This window comes from Lagenorhynchus albirostris, chromosome 4 (assembly GCF_949774975.1).
Source record: "Lagenorhynchus albirostris chromosome 4, mLagAlb1.1, whole genome shotgun sequence".
NCBI lineage: Eukaryota > Metazoa > Chordata > Mammalia > Artiodactyla > Delphinidae > Lagenorhynchus > Lagenorhynchus albirostris.
The window spans coordinates 72,911,257-72,923,865 of NC_083098.1; the positions used below are offsets into that span (position 1 = coordinate 72,911,257).

Genomic DNA, 12,609 nt, shown 5'->3' on the forward strand with positions numbered 1-12,609 from the left:
ATTGCTTCACTTCCTTACTGATAAATGTCCTTTGTGGTATTTTATTTCCCACAATAGGTCACTTTTGTGTTAAAACCTGTTTTTTTTGCATTAAAAACCTGTTCAGGCAGATATCCTTTCTCCTCAATGATTTTCTTAATGCTGTCTGGGAGCTTGCCTGCTGCCCCTTGGTCTGCAGAAGTCACTTCCCCTGTTATCTTGACATTTTTTAAGCTAAATCTCTTCCTAAAAGTATCCAGCCATCTTTTGCTGGCATTTAATTCTGCAGCTTTAGATCCTTCACCTTCCTTTTGCATTGCTATCATATAATGACTTCACTTTTTCTTGAATCATATTAGATAGGCACGCCTTTCTTGTAGCAATCATGCACCCACATAAAAGCTGCATTTTCAATATGAGATAAAAGGGTATTTCACAAAAAGTGCAAGATTTTTATGCCCGCTGGTATAGCTGCAGCACCGGCTTCACATATTTCCTTTTCTTTTTTTTGCAATGGTCTTTATGCTGGATTCATTTATCTTGAAATGGTGGGGCAGCTGCAGCTGCAGACCTCAATCTACAGTAGACATCAAGCAATTCAACTTTTTCTTGTAAAGTCGTGACTGCTTCTTGGGAGCACTTTCAGCATCACTAGTGGCACTTTGAATGAGTCCCACGGTGTTACTCAAGGTTTACGGTATTGCAGTAAACACGAAGAAAAATGCGCAGGAACTGGGAGAGGAGACTTTTTACTGCAATAGGCAACTTGAGGTAGAGATGAAGGGCTCACCCGGAGAGGATTAGTGTCACATGGAATTTTAAGTGGGTACTTGCAGCACTTGAGCTCCCTGCAATATTAACAGGAGGTGGCTCCGAAATTATTACAGTACGGACTGCAGTTCAATTTATGCAGTTATGATGTAATACTGCACCTTTATGTTTGTTTACATTTCTCGAAACAGCAAATAGCACAGTTTATGGTTTGTGTTTGTTGTGTGCATAAGTTTTGATAAATGTTAACATTTTATAATAGGATTGTGTATATTTTGTGGTAGTAAATGGTAAAATAGACTAGTATCTAAATATATTTTATTTATCACATACCCATCTTTTTCTTAATTTTTTTCATTTACTCTAGGCTACACGGTTCATCTGCCAAGTATTTTTAAATTGTTGCAAATCTCCAAAAAAATTTTCTGATATATTTATTGAAAAAAATCCATGAAAAAGTGGACCTGTGCAGTCCAAGCCTATATTGTTCAAGGGTCAACCACTTCTATTTGTCATTACTATTTTTATTTCTCTCCCAGTGATGATTTGCTAGACTGACTCAGACAAGTCATTTATTTGAATACTTTAACATGCTTTAATTTAAAATTACAAATAATTTAGTTTATTGTATTTGACAAATGTTAACGCTTAGTACATCTGTTCTTCAATGTTTTATCAAAAAGTATCTTATAAAACAAGCACTTCAACATTGTGACCGCATTAAATACCACTGAATTTTTCACTTTAAAATGGTTAATTTTGTTATGTGAATTTCACCTCAAATATATATTTTAATGCATCACAGTTCTTACAATTAGGTTAGTCCCCTCTTTGTTTTTTTTTTTTTTTTTTTTTTTTGCGGTATGTGGGCCTCTCACTGTTGTGGCCTCTCCCGTTGCGGAGCACAGGCTGCGGACTCGCAGGCTCAGCAGCCATGGCTCACGGGCCTAGCCACTCCGCGGCATGTGGGATCTTCCCAGACCGGGGCACGAACCCGTGTCCCCTGCATCAGCAGGCAGACTCTCAACCACTGCGCCACCAGGGAAGCCCACCCCCTTTGTTTTTTTAAGATTAGAATTCTGCAGCACAGAGAAATTAAGTGAACTTCATTTTCTAATTTGGGATTGTCTGAACAAAGGCATATAAAAATGCTACTAGTGTTTTTTTCCCTAAAATGAGCTCTTACTTTGACTTTGCAAGGGAATGGGTCTTGTAAATCACGTCTTTACTGAAGACAATTTGAAGAAATTATATACTTCAAATCTTGGAATTGGACACACGAGGTACGCCACTAAAGGAAACTGTGAATTAGAAAATTGCCAGCCCTTTGTTGTTGAAACACTTCATGGGAAAATAGCTGTGGCACATAATGGCGAATTGGTAAATGCTGCTCGCTTAAGGAAAAAGGTAAGATTTTTTTAATGCATTTTCATGATTGTAATAAATTACTGAAAAGAAGTTATTGAGGAGCTTGGAAAAGGGTATTACCCTATTGTTGCTACCTGTTATCTAACTTCAAAGAACAACTGTATCAGAATTAGCTGGAGTACTTGTTATAATTACAAATTCTAAGAGATCCCCCCCCCCCAGAGCCTGGGGAGGGGCCGGTTGCTGAGTCTGCATTTTAATATGCTCCTAAGGTGATTCTGATGCACTGCTTTGGAGTTGAGATTTGTAAAATTGATTTAAGTATTCCCAGAACTTTGTCCTGCCCTCTTCTTAGCCTCTGCCATTGTCGTTACTAGAATACAGTTTTTTTGCTCCGAAATGAAAAATTTTTTTATTCAGACAATTTAAAAATATAAATATGAAGTAAAAATTATTTAAAAACTCACTATTTAGAGGTACCACTGGAAGTTCCATTCTAAACAATACCCAGGGCATTATTTTTCGCCTAACCCCTTACCCAGATGCTAGACTTTGCCTCTACACATTTCGCTGCATCAGGGGTGATCAGTGAGGATGGATAGCCACCATCGCCACCACCAAAAAACCTGAGTTGAGAGTCTGCACTGCAGTGTGCCACTCTTACAGGAATGTGTCCTTTCTCTCAGGAGTGTCGAGGGCTGAAAAAGTTAGAACCATAATCCCAAACCCTCATGCCTTCTCCGTCCCCCTCCTCCAGCCACCCACTGCAGGTCTACATTCCATCAAACTTAGTTTTCAAAAGCTTTCCTGTATACCTCCTAAAGCACTTTTTTTTTTTCCTTTTTTTCCTGTTTGAAAAGATTCAGAGACTTCCCATTGCCTCCAGCAGCGGTTCTCCGTTATTATGCATACATACCTACCATTGGTAGGATGCAGGATTCCTTAACTGAGCATCTACAGGATGCCTGATCTCTTTCTGTGATGGCAGGCTATTGGGTGAGGGGTGAGTTAAAGCTTCCCCTCTAATGACTGCAACTTTTCTCCTTTCCAAATAGCTTCTGCGTCACGGTATTGGTCTGTCAACAAGTTCTGATAGCGAAATGATCACCCAGTTACTGGCGTATACCCCTCCTCAGGAACAAGATGACACCCCAGACTGGGTGGCAAGGTAATGGTAAAAGTAGGCCGAGTGTGCAGGTCTGGTAATGAGAGCTTGGTCTTGCATGTGTTTGTAACTAAAATTATTCATTCAATTATTTAATTGATTCCAGGATTAAAAACTTAATGAAGGAAGCACCCACAGCATACTCTCTGATTATAATGCACAGAGATGTGATTTATGCAGTACGAGATCCTTATGGAAATCGTCCTTTGTGCATTGGTCGTCTTATTCCTGTATCTGATATAAATGATAAAGGTAATGAACTTCAAAAGAAATATAATTTTATAATGCTTTCCCAAGTCATTGTCCTACTATTGGCACACCCTGAAATCTGTAGGTATAAGGAGCTTATTGAGTAAAAGCTAGATAAAAAGGAAAAAAATGACACTTAGTTTTCTAAAGTACATTTCCTTGAGTATTTCTGAGCTGAGCCATTTTTAATATATTTAGTGGACGTTCCTGTTTTGTCCTGTCTGAGTGGCCTATTCATATCCTTTGCCCAGCTTTTTCATTTGTGCAGTATGATTTCAGCGATTTTCTTTTTGACTTATCAGATGTCTTATTCAGGCCATGAAACCATATTGTTTGAAGGAATCTTGGGATTATTAATTTTATCTTTGGCTCTAGTCAAATGAGGAACCATATGCTCTTAAAGTCATAGTAATGGATATTCTGTGAGCTCTTTTGCTTATCTATTTGGTGTCTAGCTGTTCTCTTGAAATATGTAGCCTCTTTTAAAATTTCTTGAATTCAGTAACTGAATCGATTGTCTTGTGATTTACAGAAAAAAAGTCTTCAGAAACAGAAGGATGGGTGGTATCTTCAGAATCTTGTAGCTTTTTATCTATTGGTGCAAGGTAAGTTTTATCTCACTCAGCACATTAACTTTTTCCACATGGATAAAAAAAATTTTTCTTTTCTGATGTCTGCAAGAATACATGTGTATAAATGCAGTTCCTTTTGGGCATTGTGCTCAGCAGTTGCACTGACATTAATGTCCCAGTAATACCTTCTAATCCTGGAACTGGCATCCTGTTTTCAAAATACCATGAGACTTATTTTAGAAAGGAAGAATCTCCTCAACAAGTAATAGTTATGAGCAAAACATTTAAGCCAGGATAAAAATGTTCTCTTTAGACTTCATGCTTTTAAAAATCAATAAAATATAGGGCTTTTAATTTTTTTAATTCTAAATTTGAATTTAGGGGTAACAGATTTATGGAAATTACTGCTGGAGGAATACTACTTTTCTTTTTTAAAATTTATTTATTTATTTGTTTTTATTTTTGGCTGTGTGTGGGCTTTCTCTGGTTGCAGCGAGCAGGGGCTACTCTTCGTTGCAGTGCGCGGGCTTCTCATTGTCATGGCTTGTCTTGTCGGGGAGCACGGGCTCTAGGTGCCGGCTTCAGTAGTTGTGGCTCACGGGCTCTAGAGCACAGGCTCAGTAGTTGTGGCGCACGGGCTTAGTTGCTCTGCGGCATGTGGGATCTTCCCGGGCCAGGGATCAAACCCGTGTCCCCTGCATTGGCAGGTGGATTCTTAACCACAGCGCCACCAGGGAAGCCCAGGAATACTACTTTTTAATTTTTTAAGCCAATAGATTTTATTTTAAATTGAGCCATTTTTCCTTTATGAGGGAAGGGACTCTGTGTGCTTTATAACAGATAATTTGCCTTAATTTGACTGGTTTATTTTTAGTCTTCTTTAATATTGTTTCCCAAGATATTACCGTGAAATCTTGCCTGGAGAAATTGTGGAAATATCCAGACATAATATCCAAACTCTTGATATTATACCAAGGTCTGAAGGAAACCCAATGGCTTTCTGTATCTTTGAATATGTTTATTTTGCAAGACCAGATAGTATATTTGAAGGTAAGTAAAGTATCTCTAACTATTGATATAAATCTATTATTTACCTCATTGAAACATGACAATTCTTGGGCCCAAAGGCTTACCTGGTTCTTTGAAGGCACATAGTTATATGTTGTGAATTTTGGGACTGAGCTTACAAGTCATAAAAATCACAGTTTTTCCTTTTCATCTGACTCTTGGATTTTGTTTTCCTTTTAGGAGTAAGGATTATGATTTTCAGATATGTATTAAGGTTAATTCTCTTTTTAAAGAGTGAATTCCCCCAGTTTATGTGTTTCCACTTTAGTGTTTTTTTGTCTTGCTTTTCTTTTTCAATTAATTAATTAATTAATTAATTAATTTTTGGCTGTGTTGAGTCTTCGTTGCTGCACGCTCAATTCTGTAGAGTTCTAACAAGCTAGTTTCTTAGAATAGTGATATACTGTGCTATATTATACTAAGTAAAAATTTGTTTCCTTTTCCAAACATTCCAGACCAAATGGTTTACACAGTAAGATACCGTTGTGGTCTGCAACTGGCAATTGAAGCCCCTGTGGATGCGGATTTAGTTAGCACTGTCCCGGAATCTGCTACGCCTGCTGCCCTTGGTTACGCAGCAAAGGTATTTTCTCTTAATTAACACACAGTGAATTGCTCATTTAGCACTGAGATTAGAAGTCCATGTATATAAAGAGAAACTCATCAATTTACTGTAAGGAAAAAGAAAGTGTTGGTTCTTTTGCAAGAGTTACTTATTTTCCAGCCTTTTCATTCAGTGGCACTATTTTTTAATGGGTCCACAAAAAGTTTACCCAAAGACTAGGAAAACGGTCCCTTTCATTTTAAAAAAATAATATCATGACTATATGTAGAATTTAGTGGTAATATTTGCTTATTATTAAGTACCTTCACAAACCACTGGTGTATTTATTCCCTACTGAGTGTGGGTGATAATAAAGTTGTTTATGTTAATTTTGTATAATGTTCTTAGTACTATGCTTAATTTCATTTTTCATAACCAGTTAGGATATGTAATTATAGTGATCCTGGTGTATAATACCCAACATTCACTACGTTGGAAAGTTTAGTTTGTGAATTTTTAAAAGAAATAATATGCATACATTTTAGAGAAGTATTACCTTGTTAGATGGATAAGTCACCTCCTGTCCCTCAGAAAATATCTCCTTAGCCTACCGGTTTTAATTCATTTCCTGCTGACAATTTTTAAATATGTGAATTTTTCTGACAGTGATTTATTCTTTGTCATGTGTTCACATTCTTGGTGTTCTTTTCCAAGATAGAGAAATAATACGTGTTTAAGAAAGAAGCATTACAAATTCTAGCAAAATGAGTTGTTTTTCCTACTAAGTAGAGGACTTTCAATAATTTTTCTTTTTGCCTTTTCTTCCCTACAGTTTAAATAGTGAAGGAAAATTATAATCTGATGATGGAGAGCTCAGAATAACAACCACATTTAAAATTTTTTACGTAGATGTTATAACGGAAGCATGACCTAGAGAAAACAGAACCCTAGAGTTCTCTGTATATGTGCTGCTCATTGTACTTTTATTCCTTCTCTGTCAGTGTGAGCTTCCGTATGTGGAGGTGCTATGTAAAAACCGGTATGTAGGAAGAACATTCATTCAGCCAAACATGAGATTAAGACAACTTGGTGTTGCGAAAAAATTTGGAGTATTGTCGGACAACTTTAAAGGCAAAAGAATTGTTCTTGTAGATGATTCAATTGTGAGAGGCAATACCATTTCACCCATAATCAAATTGCTCAAAGAATCTGGTGCAAAAGAGGTAAGTAATATGAAAACACCTATCCTAAAGCACCAATAATTACAATATGATAGTCATGAAAATTTTATGTTAAAAGTTTTATAAACCTAATTTTAAAACTAACAAACCACAAAATAGAATACTTTTAAATTTGTAGAGTATTGATTACTTTTTCTTTTTGAAGATATGGAAGCAATCCTAGTGTAAGAAATTTGACACATTAGGTTATATTTTCAAATCTCAAAGCTTATTCTAACTAAATAGTTCAGTAATTCGAATTACTCAAGTGAGATGTCATTTACAGCTAATAGTTGATCAGATTTAGAAATAAAATCTATTGTGGAGAAAATGGTATAGAAAGCAGTATGACAGTCTATTTAGAAAGCATTACAATAGTAAAAAAGAATAGACACAAATAAACAAACAAAAGAACTGGAAATAGCTCATATATCTACCAGCAGGAAATAATTTAGTAAATCGATACATCAGTATGATGAAATACGATGCAACCATTAAAAACTATAATTATGAAGACTGCAAAACATGGGAAAATCTTTGCTGTTACAAGAAAGGTAAAAAGTAAATGTAGACACTGATTACAGCTGTGTAAATGTTCCTGACAAAAGGCAGAAAATAATGATAGATAAAAAAATAGACAAACACAGCTCTTTGTAGTAGCAGTAAGGTTTTTATTATATCCTGGTAGATGTTATTTTTCTTTTTAAAAAGGTTAAATAAGAGGTAGGCAAAAGTGTCATTCAAGTGTTAGAGGAAAAAATGAAGATGGTCCTAGGAATATAATAAATGAGAAATGACAGATCAGAAGAAAGAAATGTCCTTGTCAGTAGGTGACAGAAGGAAACAATGGGCATCTCTGTAAAAAGAACCCTTTACAAGTGGCTAACATTTTGAAATTCTTGTTCAGGACACTTTGGAGTCTAGGACAGGGCTGCTCAAGTAGGATTCTTGGTAATGAATTAATTCTAAAAGTAGAATTACTTTTAGAACACTGGAGTTCTATATGTATATCACATGATTTTATAGGATTCTTTTCCACCTATTATAGTGAAAGAAATTTTTTAGTATGCTTTATTACCCGTATGTTGTTAAAGTATTCTGTAAAACAATTTTATGTTGTATTTGTCAATGACAGAATTTTGCATAATTGTTCTTACAGTGAATGTCAAACTAATGAATGTGTGAAATGCTTTCTTTCCAAGGTACACATTCGCGTAGCTTCACCACCAATTAGATATCCATGCTTCATGGGAATAAACATACCAACAAAAGAAGAGCTTATTGCCAATAAACCAGAATTTGAGCATATCTCAGATCATCTAGGTAGGTATTACAATTTCTATAAACTTTTATCTTTATTCATTTATTAACAGAAAATCCAAGCTTGTCAATCTTTACACTTTTAATAAAAAATAGTGTTCAGTGTTTATTGAAAGTAAATGTTGTATGTGTTGAGCAGATGAATAGTGAAAGAGCCTGATATGTGTGGACAGCATAGTGAATGCTGTGATGGAGAGCTAGGCTAAGGTGAGATCAGAGAAGAAGGAAGAAAGGCTTTCCTAGTAGAGAAAACTGCTAATCAGTTAAAGCCTCCCAAGGTCAGATCAGAAGAAAAACAAAAGTAATTTCACCACAGATTCTAATAGAATAATTTGGATGTGAGTACAAGTCAAAAAGTGAAAAGCTTATGTAGGCTTATCTTTAATAATGAGGTCAGAAGTCTTGGAGATGGAGGTCCTTGATAAGACATTTGCCTTTCAAATTCAGGTGAGGTATAAACTATAAATATCACATACATGTTCATCCATGTATGGTACCTCCACACTGATTGTTTACAGCTGTTGTTTCTCTTGACTGGTCATACCTGTACCTTACCAGTTAAATGTTTTTTTGTTAATTTATTTATATTTTATTTTTGGCTGCGTTGGGTCTTCGTTGCTGTGTGCGGGCCTTTCTCTAGATGCGGCAAGCGGGGGCTACTCTTCGTTGCAGTGCGCGGGCTTCTCATTGCAGTGGCTTCTCTTGTTGCAGAGCACGGGCTCTAGGCGCACGGGCTTCAGTAGTTGTGGCGCACGAGCTTAGTTGCTCCGCGGCATGTGGGATCTTCCCGGACCAGGGCTTGAACCCGTGTCCCCTGCATTGGCAGGCGGAGTCTTAACCACTGTGCCACCAGGGAAGTCCCCAGTTAAATTTTTTTTTTTTTTTTTTTTTTTGTGCGTTACGCGGGCCTCTCACTGTTGTGGCCTCTCCCGTTGTGGAGCACAGGCTTCGGACGTGCAGGCTCAGCCGCCATGGCTCACGGGCCCAGCTGCTCCACGGCATGTGGGATCTTCGCGGACCGGGGCACGAACCCGTGTCCCCTGCATCGGCAGGCGGACTCTCAACCACTGCATCACCAGGGAAGCCCCCCAGTTAAATATTTTGAATGTCAGCCAACTGATATATTGTGAGCACTCACTCTTTGCCAGGAACATATCTGTATTATCATAATAACATCACAAAACTGCTACAATTAGGCAGTATTTCCCTTATCTGATAGCTGAAAAAAAAAGTCTTAGGAAAAGTAAGTGACCTTGAGCTTAAATTTGAAGTCTTTCGGACTTCAAGATCTGTTATTCAAGAAAATGACTCCTAAAGCCTTCTGAAGCCATTCTAGACTTAAATCCTCCACTGCTATTTTAAATTGTTATCCCTTAAATTCCAATTTAAAATTAAAAAAATAATAATAAAGGCCCTGAGTTTTACTGATTCTCCAGCCACCACCACCCCCGCCTTTTTTTTTTAAGAGAGGCTAATGGAGAAAATTCCCTGGTGGTCCAGTGGTTAGGACTCCAGCTCTCACTGCCGAGGGCCTGGGTTCAGTCCCGGGTCAGGGAACTAAGATCCCACAAGCCACGCAGCCAAAAAATAAATAAATAAATTTTAAAAAATTAAAAAAAAAAAGAGAGAGATAGGGGCTAAAGGAGAAATTTTTATTTTGGCTTATGTTTTTCTGTTTGTAACTATTCTCTGTTAAGGCAATTCTTCCTTTCCAAAGGAAGTCTCATGACCTTTTTCCCTGTCTTTCCCCCATAGGAGCAAACAGTGTTGTGTATCTGTCAGTAGAAGGACTGGTTGCATCTGTACAAGAAGGGATAACATTTAAAAAACAGAAAGTGAAAAGGCAAGATATTATGGTTCAAGAAAATGGGAATGGTCTGGAATGTTTTGAAAAGAACGGTCATTGTACAAAGGAAGATGTTATTGTTCAAGAAAATGGGAATGGTCTGGAATGTTTTGAAAAGAACGATCATTGTACAGCTTGTCTGACTGGAAAATACCCTGTGGAACTGGAATGGTAGCTGCTAGGGGCAGACACGATGTTTCAAAACACAAAGTTAGTGGAGAAGTTATAGTGGTTACACCTCCATTTACTGTTACTCGGTACAGTGTGAAATGCCACATGCTTGTGTTAGAAGTTTTGAGATTTTTTTCTGAAAAGGGTACCAAAGTGCTATGATTTCTTTAGTAATCCTAGATAAATATTTTGGTATTATCTAGGAACTTGGATGATCCTTTCAGTTTTATTTAGTAGTTTAGTACTTTTATTTTTAGAAATCGTGTACATTTAACTTCAGATCATCAACAGTAATGCAACGAATCGGTAAATTTCTGTTCAAGAGAGGATTGCCAGGTACTCTACTCTCCCACAGGTTCTTAGAGAATTTTGTGGAATGTTTGAGAGTTATGGAAATTCAGTTATGGAATATTTTCATAATTGAACCTTGCTAATTACATATAAAACAACAATATGTGGTATTCCTTTTTTTCGCTCAAGCATTGGCTAGCCTTTTTCACCTGGTCAGAGAAGGTAGGTGGTCAGTGGCATTTGCCAGGTCCATGCTTTAAAGAGTTTGCAACAGGTTAGACTAAGGTGTTGTGATGCAAACAGGACATGTGAGTTAAGTATAACACTTCATGCAAACCTTGAATCCATTATACCCCAAAGTTACCTAGCATCAAGAGTTCTCTTTAAAAAAAACAAAAAACAGAAGAAACACCTTTTTGTGCCTCACTTTCCCCACCTGTGCAATGAGGTGCTTATATTACTAAATTAAATAACTTGCAGCAGTTATTTTGGTGGTTAGAGCCATTATTCCACCCCTCAGTTTTAAGACAGTGCATGATTATTAGCTTTTGAAATGTTGGCCGTTGGTGTGCAATTGAGATTTCAAGAGGGAGACATACAGCAGTAATTTGCAACCTATCTTTGAGATGCTCTGAGAATGACTGTAAAAACATGGCTGTGCAAAATATTTTCCTACATTTGACTAGAAAGTATGATCCATACTACTTAGTGCCCTTATAGTAGAAGCCCAGCAAGTAACCTGGTACATTTGAAGTAAAAAATAATTCTTTAGATTCTAACAAAACTTTTATCCTTAATTTGATTATATGCTTTTTTAATGAAGTGCTTGATCACTTGCAAATATACTGTGTATGCAATGAGATGATCAAGTAGAAACATTGTAGGGGCCAATTTTATGGAACAAGGAGACAACAACTTTTTTCAGTTAGCATGCTCATCTAATTCTGAGCATCAACGTATCACTTTTTCTACTTTGTTTTATTGGGATCTAATGAATTAGATTTTTTTAAAGGTTTTTGTTTGTTTTTTAACATCTGAGATTTAAAACTTTAAAATGACTTGCCCTCAACCCTTGTTTATGTAAGATTTTGAAAACATAAAAGGGTTTGTTTCTGTGTTATTACTATGATTTGGTGTACATAGTGTCCAAATCCACCTAGAATTGTAATATTTATTAATAACCATAATCTTTTGTCTTCATTTGGTATTTAGTCTCATGTGTTGTATCATGGCAGGCCAAGAGAAAACGTTGACAGCTCTTTAAGCCCATGTGCAGCGGGCAGCAGTGGGTCAGATAACCCTGTGGTGGTACCACAAGCAAACTGGCATCTGAATAAAGCCCTGGGACCATTTGTGTGTATAGCCTCTTGCCTTAAATGTATTCCTCATGGCAGCATATGGAGGAGGCAAGACCTTATGGGTCAGTTTTGAACCAGCCTTACTTTGATTTTTTTAAAAACAAGAGACTCAGGGAAAGTACTAAACCAAAATCTCTGATATGACTTGTGTTTTCCATAGTTTTGTTTTATTGAGATGCTTTTATAAAGGAAAATGATACTGTGACAGTTTGGTAATTCTACAAATTTCTTACTCTTTCTCCATCATGGCCTTTTATTTCACAAGTTTCTGAAGTGTGAATTACAATTTTATACCAGTGTAATCTCAAATGTTGTTTAACTGCTTTAAATTTTTATAGGTATTGTAAACTGCAGAGCAAATGAGAAATGTGTTTTCACAGGATCTATATTGTGGACTAAACTAAGCCTACTTTTTGTGACTTCCTTGTGATGCGTTGGTGACAAATACATGTAATGAGTACATTGAAATATGTGTGTGTACTTTTTCTAAATAGTGACTTTCAGGTACTGCATTGTAGTGAGCAGCACAGTGACAGTCACATCCAGGATCCATTCTTGGTGCCAGCTAGTCATATCTTATTTCTCTGGTTCAGGCATTTCAGTAAATAGACCATCTCTTATGAACCAGGCAAAACTGCTGGCTGAGTAGGAGGGACAAATAAAGTAAATAGAAATGCAGTGCTAAGT

The 12,609-nt window shown here is 36.7% G+C and overlaps 1 protein-coding gene across 3 annotated transcripts in view; it reads left to right on the plus strand.

The window, feature by feature from the left end:
- PPAT (phosphoribosyl pyrophosphate amidotransferase) overlaps positions 1-12,363 on the plus strand; it is a 36,814-nt gene extending 24,451 nt beyond the window's left edge. The window contains exons 3-12 of one of the 3 annotated variants that reach the window (XM_060148136.1): positions 1,951-2,157; positions 3,174-3,286; positions 3,390-3,535; positions 4,065-4,137; positions 5,003-5,154; positions 5,628-5,755; positions 6,718-6,939; positions 8,139-8,259; positions 10,012-10,099; positions 11,800-12,363. In XM_060148136.1, the coding sequence (XP_060004119.1) occupies positions 1,951-2,157; positions 3,174-3,286; positions 3,390-3,535; positions 4,065-4,137; positions 5,003-5,154; positions 5,628-5,755; positions 6,718-6,939; positions 8,139-8,259; positions 10,012-10,099; positions 11,800-11,995 (1,446 nt within the window). In that variant the 3' untranslated portion in view covers positions 11,996-12,363. Of the gene's footprint in view, positions 1-1,950; positions 2,158-3,173; positions 3,287-3,389; positions 3,536-4,064; positions 4,138-5,002; positions 5,155-5,627; positions 5,756-6,717; positions 6,940-8,138; positions 8,260-10,011 lie in introns of all 3 variants that reach the window. The other 2 variants (XM_060148139.1, XM_060148138.1) reach the window with 2 other exon arrangements.
- The last annotated feature ends 246 nt before the right edge of the window (positions 12,364-12,609 follow it).